The sequence below is a fragment of the Malaya genurostris genome, chromosome 2 (assembly GCF_030247185.1).
Source record: "Malaya genurostris strain Urasoe2022 chromosome 2, Malgen_1.1, whole genome shotgun sequence".
In the NCBI taxonomy this organism is placed as follows: Eukaryota; Metazoa; Arthropoda; class Insecta; order Diptera; family Culicidae; genus Malaya; species Malaya genurostris.
The window spans coordinates 283,362,718-283,377,595 of record NC_080571.1 but is presented as its reverse complement, the minus strand read 5'-3'; the positions used below and the strand labels follow the sequence as shown (position 1 = coordinate 283,377,595).

The 14,878-nt window shown below is 37.8% G+C and overlaps 1 protein-coding gene across 2 annotated transcripts in view; it reads left to right on the top strand.

The window, feature by feature from the left end:
- The window catches only part of LOC131430341 (myosin-2 essential light chain), a 66,472-nt gene that overhangs the window by 32,981 nt on the left and 18,613 nt on the right, over positions 1-14,878 (top strand). The window contains exon 1 of one of the 2 annotated variants that reach the window (XM_058595239.1): positions 14,454-14,578. The exons of the other annotated variant lie outside the window; for it this stretch is intronic. Coding sequence (XP_058451222.1) covers positions 14,551-14,578 — 28 coding nt within the window. The 5' untranslated portion in view covers positions 14,454-14,550. Of the gene's footprint in view, positions 1-14,453; positions 14,579-14,878 lie in introns of those variants that run through there. 2 annotated transcript variants of the gene reach the window in all.

Genomic DNA, 14,878 nt, shown 5'->3' with positions numbered 1-14,878 from the left:
ACGACCACGTTTAAACTCGGCGAACCACCGACGAATCGTTGCTTTTGATGGACAAGAGTCCGGATAACATTTTTCAATCCATTGTTTCGCTTGCACGGTTTTTTTACCCATTAAAATACAATGTTTTATCAAAACACGAAACTCGTTTTTTTCCATTTTTTAAACAAACTACAAAACGACTTTACTCCAACCTCGATAACTCAGCTGTTTCTGGTCGGATCGACTTAAAATTTTGACCCGTTTCAAGCAACGGTTAGTACTCTAGAAAGACGTGGTTACTGGTTTACTACGAGCGCCATCTCTGCTTTAGTCTCGGGACTTATTGATCCATGTGTTACTTGCGTGTTTGCGTATGTTATGTTTCCTACCAAGCGTCTATACGTAATAAATCGGACAATTTCAAGCTGAAAAAGTTTTTCTAACACGACGGTGGTAATTTGAACCCAGCTGCCAAGTATGGATTATTTATCAAGCAGATATGTGTTTCTGTGGCTCAGTCCATTAACTGAAGTGCTTTATGATCTAATGTATCTCGGTTCAAGTCGCGCTGTTGTTATCGATCTTTTGTTTTTATTTCGTTCGATTTCAAGCCATGTTATTTTCAAAACACAATTTTACATGTTCTTGAATATAAATTTGTGTGAAATACGACACTCCACTTATGTGCATCGTATGAGATGTAAAATCAGTAAGATTTTTCCGAACTGTGTATATCCCATACTGCAGCCTGGTTTGGATACTCCTGATGAGTGTAGGCAGTGCATCGACATCGGACTATCGACTTTAAATAGGCCTCAAATAATGTGTGACTACTCCCTAAATTTAAGCATATTAATAAGGGGAGGAAAAGAAACTATGTTAACAAGCCGAGCGAAACAGGAGAAGCTCGCTACGTGAAGGCAGTACCGTAAAATTTCTTTTAATTTAATTAAATTGAAATCGACTATACACAGCCGAGCAGTTGATTGTACTATACTTCATACTCAATGCATACACCGTTTACTGACACACTGAGTGCAGAACACTCAGTTATTCATCCGTTGTGCCGTCAATTGAAACTCAGTTGAACCGACGTCAGTTTCTCCCTTGAAATAACAAACATTTCTTTCAATGAACTCCTAGTGAATATTCAGTTGGTTCAAGATAATAATTGAATGGTAAACACGGTCAAACACAGAATGTACTTAAATTTATTGCTTTATACTCCAATCTTCAAAGCTAATACTTTGAAATACATCTCAATGCAAACCAAAAATTTCAACTCAAATGGAAACCGATACCTTATGTTTATTGTACCAGTGGGAATAATTTTCTGTCATCGAGCTTATTTTTTCGAACTTGTTCACTGTGTGCTTATTTTTTCGAACTTGTTCACTGTCGGCGACAGAGAAACAGATGGATTCATTGACGCTTGAAACGAAGCAAGCGAAACGTCAAATGACTAGGCATGGTTATTCAATTGACGATGAATCCAGTGGGTTTCATTTGATTATGCCCACAAAGTCAATTGAATGAATTGGAATATACTGATAGTGAAAGGCCAGAAATTTCATTTTCATCTGAATAACTCCATTCGAAAATGAAATTTTACCGCACTGCGTAGCGGTGATACCCATCTTGTATCTGATTCCGTGTACTGGAAATGTTGTTATCTACCATAACCATCGGAGCCTGATACAAGTTCTACTAGAATGTGTCTTTTAGTCACATAGAGGAGATAACACATTGAGTTATATTTTATCACATTTCGTTGATTGAAAGTCAAGTAATCCGCTAAACAACATGGTGATTACTAATGAGATGACTATTGATACAATAGTACTATTCATAGATTCCCTTTTGTGTGAAAGTTCGTATTTTGCAGAACGGTGTGATATTTTTTCATGCATAACGTAAAACCTCCCTATACTGACCAAATCAGAACTGCTACCGAATGAAATACCAGGTAGGAAGCAACGGTCAAAAATGTCGATCGTGTTAGAGTAATCAAAAGAATAACAACATTATGGTATTCTGTGACTGGCTCGTGAAAACATTGATCAATTTAAATCGATTTTTCACTGGTGTACTATTGAAATACTAAAACGGCGTTGCAATACGTGTTTAAGGTAAATGTTTCTGAATCGATTAGTTATTAAATTATATTAATGCATCATCAAATGACTGAATTATAAACGTTCAAAATTATGTCAGAAAAATGTTATGCGGTTAGTTTAGAATTTTTTATCTGACACCCGGCCCCGTAACTTGGATTGAAATATTATAATCACATAACCATGCTGTGAAATTGTATGCGGATCCGACTTCCGGTTCCGGGAATATAAGCTATTAGAAAATTTAAACCGCCAAGGTGACGATGCTTTGACTGGACAAACTCTACGAAACTTTGCTAAAAATTATTCCAATATATAGGTCTTGTTTTTTGATGACTAAAATATGGTCCAGATGCGGTTTTTGGGTCCGAATTACAAGTCTTCATTTAAAATGACTATGCAGAATACGTAAAAAATCGTACAAATTAATCGAACATACTATTCTTGTTAGTTGATAGCTGCACAAATTTACTAGGCTATTCCGATACTGGAAACAGTGTCAAAAGTCTGAAAATAAACTTACATCAATTTCGCAGGTCGAGACTTTTGCCCGGGTTCAATACATAAGGCGCTGGTCTTACAAGCCCCGATCTGAAGGGATTCTTAGTGTCAGTAGGATCGTAGTACTAATGCAATGCAATAATTCTGTACGCTAAGAATCGGCTGCGAAGTCTGGTAAAAAAGGAAGGGCAAATTCATTTTTTAAAAGGAATGTTATGCCAAGACTTTGGAATTTGGCATCATTCGATCATGATTTTTTCGAGAACTAAATCAGTGAGGTTTTGTGCGCAACGAAATCTGAACAGTTTAAATTTGGAATTTAACAACTTTGCTGTTAGTTCTTCCTAAGATTTATTGATTGTTTTTTTTCTGTCCAAGCAATTTTCTTTTAATTATGCATTAATATGCACTAATTACGGTTATTTAATTAGGCTGCATGAAGAAACTACGAACTTTTGAATTTACTCTAGCCATTATGGTCTGTGCAGACTTCTCTGTCATCGATTCAGATATTTTTTACCAAGATTTTCGCATTTTTTCTTTAGTTGCAGCTTGTTTTTTTTATTTAGAGAGAGTTCTCTCTTCGCGACAGCAAAATACCGCTCGATAGGTCGCAACTCCGAGCAATTAGGTGCATTCGCCTCTTTCGGTACAACATGTACTCCATTCACTTTATACCTTTCCTAAACATCTTTGGCGTAGTGACAAGATACCAAATCAGGTCAGAATAACGAGGGAGCAGCAACATGGCGGTAGATTAATGGTAACAATCGCTTCTTTATGTATTCATCACGATATATTTCCTTGTCTACCGTTCCGGTAGTGATGAAACTTGGTTGACCACAGCTGCATATTGGCTGCCAAACCTAATATTTTTTTGAGAAACATAACCTTTTTCTCCATTCTGAAATGATCCTCTACGCCGTTCTGTTGCATGGCAGTAAAAAAAGGTATTTCAAGAAAACTTCGTCAAATATTCACGATACAAGTGGGAAACCCGGGTTTTAGCCGTCACTAGGCGCGTACCTAGAAAAAAATTTCGGGATGTGTTTTTATAATATAGAAGATATCGGGGCTATATCGGACACTTTTTAGAAATTGAAAAAAGCATCCATTAATCCCTTAACGCTCATGAGGAAACATTTGTCCCTTCTATAAAAATCGTGTTCGATTCTTTAATTATTATTAAACCTATGTTTTTTTACTGAAGTTTGAAAAAAATTATTTCCAAGGCTTTCTGAACGAATACAAAAAAAGAACTGTCAATCTATATTGCACTAAAAAAGTTTGTGCAAAACGACTTATAGAAAAAAGAACACATAATAAATAAATAAATAAATAATAAATTTTCTAGCTACGTACCGAAAGATTTGATCTCTTTTGCAATATTCTTCTGGCGGATTTTGAGATGCGATTTCGTTCCACTTCCAGCATTTTGGCTGTTATCAGACGTGTATCGATAGATTTAGGAACGTTAGGGACAGTGTTTTCAGGAAATCCAAGCAAGTTTTCTTACTGACAGATCCAAATTTTCCTTGCCGTCACGAACAATTGCTTTTCGCACTTGCTCTTCTTCAGCCGCCATCTTCGATCTACAAGCTTGTAGCTTCACTTTGTGAAATATTTCACGCATTGGGGAAGTATTTCCAGAGACAAACGTATCTAGGGGTGTCCAGATTTTGTCGCGGACAAGCCCTAATCATCTCAGAATTCAAGGAAACTCAATTTTTGAGGAGGTTTTGTCTAATTAAGTGACTAAGTATGCACTTACTACAGGGTCCGGCACTCGAAGTGTAACGAATTAAAAAGGCCATAAATTCAGTTTGGAAAATTACTTTTACTTAATTCAAAGTACAAAATGTGTAAAAATAATACAAAATTCAGAATCAATTCACTTTGCTCGATATGACCACCTTTTGCCTTGACTTGATGACTTGAGAGAGCGAAGGAGTTGCTTCGTTTGGCCGGATGTGACTTGCAGGTATTTTGGCCCACTCGCGGACAATAACTTTTTTCAGCGCCTCGAGACTGGTGTATCTTTTAGTTCGGACTTTGCTCTCCAAAATGGCCCAAAGAGAATAATCCATTGGATTCGCATCTGGTGAATTCGAGAGCCATTGTGTGGACGTGATGAAGTTCGGAACGTTGTTTTTCAGCCAGTATTGGTTCACTCGAGCTTTGTGAGACGGTGCCGAGTCCTGCTGAAACGTCCATGGTCTGCCACCGAAATGTTTGTCTGCCCACGGCTTCAAAACAACCTCCAGAAAACTTTCCCGATAATATGTCGCATTTACCTTGACGCCAGGCTCGATGAAAACGATTGGAGAGCGCCCACCTGCGGTTACAGCGGCCCAAACCATTATCTGTAGCGGGTGCTGCCTCCTGGTGGCCAATCGATGACTCAAATTCTCGTATGAACGGTCGGTCAAGTAAACCCTATCGTTTTGAGAGTTTACGAATTGCTCAATTGGAAAAAATTTCTCGTCAGAAAATACAATGTTCGGAAATTGACCGCTTTCGGCCAAACGAAGCAACTCCTTCGCTCTCTCCATCACTGATTTTTTTCGCGTTCACTTTTGGCAAAATGCTTTCTTGCGCTTGTAAACAATACAACTCCGAACTGTCATTTAGCAAATTTCTAGAGAGCTGATGCCCGTGCGTCAGCTGCGCGAGCGGTCTGAAGTTGGTTACACTTCGAGTGCCGGACCCTGTAATCAATAATTCCATTTGAAAATAGTGTATTAAAGACGAATTTCGTGCCTCGAACTCAAACAAATGTTGGCCCTGTCTGAGTTCAGTCAAACTTTTTGTGTCTGTAGATTTTGTCACTAAAAGCCATTTTGAATACTTTAATTCGAAATTAATCTAGACTAGCTATGGGAATGTTGTATTATGCGTAACATTCGAAGTTTAAAAAAAAGTACTCTTCTGTTGCCGAATAATGGGAGAAACAAATCAATGTTCACTTTTGCATCTTCCAGTTGAATGTTGTTCATTTGAGCTTGAGCGACCACCACTAAACTCAATGACTTTCCGAGTGAACGTTTCAATAATATCCTATATTGAAGTTCCGGGGAAGTCTTGATTCACAGCTCTTATTCGAGGAAACTGAAGAAAAACTTGCAATACTATCGCGTAAAGAATAAAAACTTCCCTATTTTTGCCTTTCTCTATAGAAAGGTATTAGAATTGCTGGAAAAACCGACTTTCGAACGGAGCCTCGGAGACCCATAGTGTTATATACCATTCGACTCAGCTCGACGAGATCGGAAAATGTCTGTGTGTGTGTGTGTGTGTGTGTATGTGTGTGTGTGTATGTGTGTGTGTGTGTGTATGTGTGTGCACTTTTCGAAGATATTTGAACGCGCTCAATTTTCTCAGAGATGGCTCAACCGATTTTAACAAACTTAGGCTCGTTTGAAAGCTACTATCGGGGCATTGATCAAGTTCGAAGATAAAATGGCTGTGACTTTTGGTTCCGGAGATATGATTGTATAAGTGACGTAACCGACAAAAAGCGTTGTATTTGAACGCGCTCAATTTTCTCAGAGATGGCTGAACCGATTTGAACAAACTTGGACTCGTTTGAAAGCTACTGGCGGGCCATTGATCAAGTTCGAAGATCAAATGGCTGTGACTTTTGGTTCCGGAGATATGATTGTATAAGTGACGTAATCGACAAAAAGCGTTGTATTTGAACGCGCTCAATTTTCTCAGAGATGGCTGATCCGATTTTAACAAACTTGGGCTCGTTTGAAAGCTACTGTCGGGCCGTTGATCAAGTTCGAAGATCAAATGGTTGTGACTTTTGGTTCCAGATATATGATGGTATAAGTGACGTAACCGACAAAACACGTTGATTTTTACCGCTCTTGTATATATAAGGGTGCCAAAATTTTGGGATCAACTCTATTTTCGTAAAGTTCTAGTGCTCAAAAGTTTAAGCACCTCGAAAAAAGCCTTCATGCAAAATTTGACCTAAATCGGACATGCTTAAGGGGTGCTGCCCGGTGGTAAAGGTTTGACAATTATCGATCTTGAAAAAGCACCATAGGGGGGAGTACATGAAATTTCCAAAATCGAAAATTTTTTTTGATGCCAAAACTCTTAAAACTGCATAAAACATCGAAATTTAGTGTCATCTCAAAAAAACATTTTTTTGAAAAAATCAACTTTCTGGGACTTAGAAAAATTTTCATATTTTTTCTAAGTCCCAAAAAGTCGATTTTTTCCAAAAAATTTTTTTTCGAGATGACACTAAATCTCGACGTTTCATGCAATTCTAAGCCTTTTGGCATCAAAATTTTTTTTTCGATTTTGAAAATTTCATGTACTCCCCCCTATGGTGATTTTTCAAGATATATGAAAATTTCACTAAGTGGACTAAGAAGGCTTTTTGCCTTTCTCTATAGAAAGGTATTAGAATTGCTGGAAAAACCGACTTTCGAACGGAGCCTCGGAGACCCATAGTGTTATATACCATTCGACTCAGCTCGACGAGATCGGAAAATGTCTGTGTGTGTGTGTGTGTATGTGTGTGTGTGTGTGTATGTGTGTGTGTGTGTATGTGTGTGCACTTTTCGAAGATATTTGAACGCGCTCAATTTTCTCAGAGATGGCTCAACCGATTTTAACAAACTTAGGCTCGTTTGAAAGCTACTATCGGGGCATTGATCAAGTTCGAAGATAAAATGGCTGTGACTTTTGGTTCCGGAGATATGATTGTATAAGTGACGTAACCGACAAAAAGCGTTGTATTTGAACGCGCTCAATTTTCTCAGAGATGGCTGAACCGATTTGAACAAACTTGGACTCGTTTGAAAGCTACTGGCGGGCCATTGATCAAGTTCGAAGATCAAATGGCTGTGACTTTTGGTTCCGGAGATATGATTGTATAAGTGACGTAATCGACAAAAAGCGTTGTATTTGAACGCGCTCAATTTTCTCAGAGATGGCTGATCCGATTTTAACAAACTTGGGCTCGTTTGAAAGCTACTGTCGGGCCGTTGATCAAGTTCGAAGATCAAATGGTTGTGACTTTTGGTTCCAGATATATGATGGTATAAGTGACGTAACCGACAAAACACGTTGATTTTTACCGCTCTTGTATATATAAGGGTGCCAAAATTTTGGGATCAACTCTATTTTCGTAAAGTTCTAGTGCTCAAAAGTTTAAGCACCTCGAAAAAAGCCTTCATGCAAAATTTGACCTAAATCGGACATGCTTAAGGGGTGCTGCCCGGTGGTAAAGGTTTGACAATTATCGATCTTGAAAAAGCACCATAGGGGGGAGTACATGAAATTTCCAAAATCGAAAATTTTTTTTGATGCCAAAACTCTTAAAACTGCATAAAACATCGAAATTTAGTGTCATCTCAAAAAAAAATTTTTTTGAAAAAATCAACTTTCTGGGACTTAGAAAAATTTTCATATTTTTTCTAAGTCCCAAAAAGTCGATTTTTTCCAAAAAATTTTTTTTCGAGATGACACTAAATCTCGACGTTTCATGCAATTCTAAGCCTTTTGGCATCAAAATTTTTTTTTCGATTTTGAAAATTTCATGTACTCCCCCCTATGGTGATTTTTCAAGATATATGAAAATTTCACTAAGTGGACTAAGAAGGCTTTTTTTAGATTAGCATCATTGTTCTCATACAAATAGGCAACGCAAATGTCAAGCACTAGTTTGGAAAAATGATGCTGACTGTGTGACATAAACACTGAAGCATGCTTTTGTGAACTACTCGAGTCAATCTGAATCAATTGGCGTCTAAAATTATTTAATAAATGTATGAAACATATTTTCATGAGACTGTTATGAAAGAAGAGAAAGGCATTATCACACCACTAGGTGGATTAAGAAGGGTTTTTTTATTGAAATTACGTGATACAAAATAAACGAGTGAATAGGATTTAGACAAAATAGTTGATTCATTGCATTGACATATTCTAAACAGTTGTTATAAAATCATTTTAAATCACCAAACAAAGGTCAACAGATTTCACGCGCGTCTTGATTCTTCATTATTTCCGCTTTATTATTCTAATTATTGATTGGTTATAGCGGCTGATAGAAAAGTATTAGAATTGCTGGAAAAAACCGACTTTCGAACGGAGCATCGGAGACCCATAGTGTTATATACCATTCGACTCAGTTCGACGAGATCGGAAAATGTATGTGTGTGTATGTGTGTATGTGTGTGGGTTTGCACTTTTAGAAGATATTTAAACACGCTCAATTTTCTCAGAGATGGCTGAACCGATTTTAACAAACTTATGCTTGTTTGAAAGCTACTATCGGGCCATTGATCAAGTTCGAAGATCAAATGGCTGTGACTTTTGGTTCCAGAGATATGATGGTATAAAATACGTAACCGACAAAACACGTTGATTTTTACCGCTCTTATTTTGGGATCACCTCTAATTTCGTAAAGCGCTAGTGCTCAAAAATTTAAACACCTCGAAAAATGTCCTCATGCAAAATTTTAGCTAAATCGGACATGCGTAAGGGGTGCTGCCCGGCGGTTACGGTTTGAAAATTCTCGATCTTGAAAAAGCACCATAGGGCGTACATGAAATTTCTGAAATCGAAAATTTTTTTTGATGCCAAAAATCTTAAAATTGCATGAAACGTCGAGATTTAGTGTTATCTCATAAAAATTTTTTTGTTTAAATATCGATTTTCTGAGACTTAAAAAAATTTCGATATTTTTACTAAGACCCAGAAAATCGATATTTTCAAAAAAAAAAAAATTCGAGATTACACTAAATCTCGACGTTTCATGCAATTCTAAGACTTCTGGCATCCCCTGCCCCCTCCTATCGTGATTTTTCATGATCTATGAAAATTCCACTAAGTGGACTATGAAGGGTTTTTGTAGATTATCATCACTCTTCTCATATAAATATTCAACGCAAACGTCAAGTTTGGAAAAATGATGTTGACTGTGTGACATAAACACTGAAGCATGCTTTTGTGAACTACTTGAATCAATCTGAATCAATTGGTGTCAAAATTAGAATCCGAAATTATTTAGTAAAAGTATGAAATATATTTTCATGAGACTGTTACGAAAGAAGAGAAAGGCATTATCACACCACTAGGTGGATTAAGAAGGGTTTTTTTTACTATGTATTCAATATACCGATATATGTTATCTCTGTTATTAACTTTGTAATATTAACGGATTTGCGCAATAGTTTATTTTTATCATTCAATTTATAATCCTGAAAGACAATCAATAACATGGAAGAAGAAAACATTCCAAATAAAACTTTTCTCCGAAGTTAGACGGAAATTGATAGGTTGAATTAAGAGATAATTTAGTAAAATAGAGTAATCAGAAGTGAAACATTGAAAATATCTGATAACTGAAAGGAAAAAGAAACTCCTGCAATTGTCGCCTTTTACGACATGGAAGCAGGAACCCAGTGGATCTATTCTTGGTTCATTTTTTTCCGCCGGATTCCACACGGCATCTAGGCTGGTACTGTCGGAAGAAAGCTAGTAGCAGGGTGGCAAGTGACCGGGAAAATCGGGAAAACCGGGAAATAGTCGGGAATTTGGTTTTACCGGAAAAAACCGGGAAAAAGTCGGAAATTTTAGTGCAAATCCGGGAAAAAAATTTACTAGTACTAATTTTAGTAACGATTTTTAGCATCTTGATTTTCCTGATACAACAAATGAAAAGATGAAGGCCATTTGAAGTAGAAGTTCAGTACAAGTTTTGAAACTTCATATTGTCCCTCACAGGTTCAATCGAGCCAACACCTTTGCAATGTTATATCAATAAGAGCTTTCTTAGTTGTCATCAATCACAGCAAAATGAATGCTCATAATGAAAAATAAGGATAATTTGGATGCTTCTGCTGGATTTCTATTAAATCTCGACAAATATTAGAAAAGATTCCAAGTTTAAATGACAGTTTCTCTTTGTTTATTTTCTCTTTCAATTATTCCTTTCCAACATTTTTTTAACAGCAGATCGAAAGTTGATAGTTTCAGTCGTTTTTCTATGCAAAGTGTAAGATAGAGGAACTGTCATTGGCACTTAGGACCTTTTCTAGTGTTTTCTTCGAATTTCAGAATAAGTATGCATAATGGTAAAAGTAACATCAGGTGACATGTTTGATTTTTTTTAAAGAATTCTTAGGAGCCGTGTTTTTAGTTGCCAGGCAATGATTTCCCCAATTTCACCAAAATTTGCCTCAGTAATGTCAAATTGTGACAATACTTGTTTAGTAATCTTGGTATTGATTTCAATAGGATTCACAAAATCGAGCTGTCGACTTTCATTTTATTTACCATTTGCAAGGAGTATTTGATTTCCTTCTTTGACAGCTGAAATTGGTTTCGCAGATTTCGTAAGAGCCTGTTCAGTGTCGATGATAGGAGAATCAAATTTAGATCATCTCAGTCACTAGAGGCATAGATTGTTGTTGTTTTTCCAAAATAAGAAGCGTACATTTTAAGAATTCTAGAAGGATTTTGTTCTCTCGCCAAAACCAACTCTGAAAGAATATCGTATATGTTGCTAGCAATGGCCTCTCGTCCTTATGTGCACCTCGTGCACAACTAGTCAAATAGGCTCTGTGAGAACTTGTATGCACACATTCAGGAGATGCTTCAGTGGCTTATGCTTATGGTAGTTGAAAACAAATTGCTGTGTCAGTTGCAAAGTCGAAACGGTTCTGATATCATACCGTATAAGCAGTGCAAAAAGCAAAGTCCTGGCATTACACATTCCTTCCGTGGAATTTGGCCTTTCATTGCATGGCTAGTGCTACGATCCTACTGACACTAAGAATCCTTCCAGGTCGAGATTCGAACATACGACAACTGGATTGTGAGACCAGTGTTCTATGCATTGAACCGCCAACCCGGGCTGATATAAGCAGTACACAACCCGTAATTTTTGTCACGAGACGCCACCGGTTGTTAGAAGGAATCGGGTTTGCGGGAGGAGTGTTGTGCTTTAGTTCATTCATTTTTAATTTTTAACCTTATACTATACCAGGCTAAAAAAGTTTTGGAATACACTAGAGATGGGCAGTCCGCATATGGTCCAAAAGAACTAGTTCTCCTCGAAGATTGAGTGAACTGGAGTTCTTTATTGAAGAATGATAGCTCTCTATTCTTCTCAATAGAATAGTTTGCTGGTTTGAGGAATTTGGTAAAATTTCGCGAAATTTGAATAAGTATACAAAAGATAGTGATTATTGGTAGAACACATGCAAAAAGACTTCACTATTATTGAATCTGTTTAGTACAAAATATTATTTCTAGCTCTCATATTATTTTCGAAAAAACATACAAAGTTTCAGAAAAACGAAAGAACGGTTCAATAAAATAAGTTTTCAACAGTTCTTTGAAATGAACGATTTTGCCCATTTCTAGAATACACTCCTAATTTGCATAAGTTTTTAAGAAGGACTGATTTTCCAGATAGCCTTTAAAGACTGATTCAGTGGTAGTCTTGAAATAGATTGGATAGTTCGAAAAATAATTATTTTAATTTTATTTGTAAAAAAACTACAAAACACCACCAATAATCGTCGAATATGATGTGAAAGTTGCGCTTAAGAGCATTATTGGAAAATGCAAGAAGTTTAAATAAATTGTGTTGATTTTTCAAGAAAATTGCACGAATTTTGATGCTTCATTCCTTCGTGAAATGCAAGACTGGTCACGTTCATCACCGTTGGCCAGATATGTTTCTGTTTTAATCCTATCGAAGTTACTGGCGAAGTAAAATACAAAATAAAGATGGAATACATTGGGCTGGATGGTATTGTTAGTTCAGAAGATGAACGTTTGGAACAGCTGTGGATAAGAGTTTTAATCGTAGTTTCAAGGAGATACCCGAAAAATACTTATTTCTCAACTCTCGATGTTTTTTTGGACATGTTGAAAAACCGGGAATTTTTAGTCTCGCGCACCGGGAAAACCGGGAATAAACCGGGAAATTGAAATCGCTAATTCACTTGCCACCCTGTAGTAGGTACTATCAATCTCCTAGTGGACCCCAGCCTCTATATTTCAGTTGAATGTTGTTCATTTGTACAATAACCAACCTTGTTTCGATACTTGTTTCATCGACTATTTCGGTAATTTCAAACACTGACGAAGGCCGTAAGTATTCGTTCATGGACCCTAGTACTTCTCACCAAATTTTCAACGTTTATTTCAAACGAGACAGTATCCGAAAGTACACAGAAATTTATCCAGAAACTAATTCAGTTCGTGCACTATCACTTTTCACGCCACTGAAAGTTAACAGTACTAGGCTCCATGAACGAATACTTACGGCCTTCGTCAGTGTTTGAAATTACCGAAATAGTCGATGAAACAAGTATCGGAACAAGGTTGGTTATTGGCCTTTCAATAGTTTGACATCTTTTCATTTAGAGAATCAATGAGAAAATATTAACTGATTGAAACATTTCGATTACTTTTTCGATTCATAAGTCGAGGCAATAGTCGCAAAAACAATCACGAAATCCCAAGGAACCCAATTCCTTCTTAATTTGCCATGTGTCCAGTGAAATTCTAAGTACATTTCCAAGCGTATCGTGAGTTTTTGCCATTCTACTGGTATGTCAGTGTTCGCCAGTTGAAGGTGGTCCGAGCCTTCTTTGATCAACCTGTAGGCCCAAATATGTCGCTTATGTGCTTGTGGCTAGTCCCAGCCACCGGTCGATCGATCGTACGCTGTAGGACATGAGGGGGGAACATAGGAGTGTGATGTGCTGAAAAGACGAGGAGGGTAACCGACGGAGTGACTGGGTACCCTCTATTTGGTATTAAATCGACGGCGCAAAGCCAACCGAGGTCTGCGTGTCTTCCTTATAAGGCATTACAACTCGCGCGCATTCAGCGGATTTCGCTTTTACGGCGTGCGTCCGCACGACACTTCAAGCAGCAGCGCCAGTTTTGAGGTCACTGCAGCACTGCAGAGAGATTGTATGTGCTGTTCGTGGGGGGATGGAGGGGTACGAAATACTACCTAGGCATCCGAACAGGCAAACAGTTCTGGGTGCACCAACGGCAAACATCGCAAGCCGCCGGTCGGTCAAGCCAAACGATTCTCGGACGAGGTTAATGGTGCTCCTCTCCTGGTGCGCACCCCCCGAAAGCAGGGGCTCTGTGTGATATGTTTCTTATGTTTACTCGGTTTCGTCCTGTACCGCTAAAACAGGCTGCTGCTGGTGTCGTATGATTGCGGGGTGGAACACTCAATTGCCAAATTTGGACAATCTGCTTGTTGGCGCAAACGATGCATTGAGTTGTTTCAGCCATCGAAAAGTGGCTGGCTTTATGGGTAGCGTCGGGAAAGAAATCTGTAAATTTGTAATTGAATATGGAGAATCCCTCTGATGGGTCGCTCCATCAAAAAGCTAGTAGAAACATGTTTTCGATAAAATATTGCAGATATTTTTTTCGTTTCGGAACTATTTTGGAAACAATTTTTTTCTGATTTAACATAAAATGATCAAATTTGGTCACACGATCGATATTTGCAACATTGTCCGGACTTGCCTCATGCCGAATAAAGTTTTATGCCTGTGAGATAAGGCTAGGCAGTCGAAGAGCTTGCCATTTGGGTGACAAAATTAATTCATCTCGAGTGCGGTGGGATTGATTACACACACACGACCTCAGCCGACACTTGTCGGCCCGATTGCGCAACCTTAACGTTAACACTGTGTCTCCACGGGTAAACCACGAAACGTTTTGGTTTTGTCACGCATCAATTAATTGTGAGCAATACTTGCGGTTATCTGCTTCATTCGTCACCGGAGATGGTTTTGAGGCAAGCCCCCCCCCTGTCGTTGGGAACATCCACCGTAGAGTGTTGCGATGGCTGCCGCTGCGGGTCGCGTAGGCAGTTTTTCTTCAAGTGTGGTTTGAAATTGATTAAAATCTGTTTACCTCTTCCTCTGCCTGTTGCCTAAAATGGATAGAATAAATGATGGAAATTCAGGTAAAGTTTTTTCTTTAGTAAAACAATTTACTTTCAAGTTTTATTCGTCTTTCATTGCTTCATTCATTCTGTATCGATTATGATGGCTGCATCATTAATATTCCTCTGAATTGTAGTGCAGATTGTAAGACACGAAACAAAGCTCGGCAGGGCTCTGGAAGAAAAAAAATTGAACGTGTTTTGGTGCGATTTAATTTTTGCTCAAGCTCGAATTGGCCAAATTTCCAAACGAATAAAGACATGTCAATGATGGAGATAAGTTACTCAATGGAAACTGTATGTGTGGTCCAAAAATTCAAG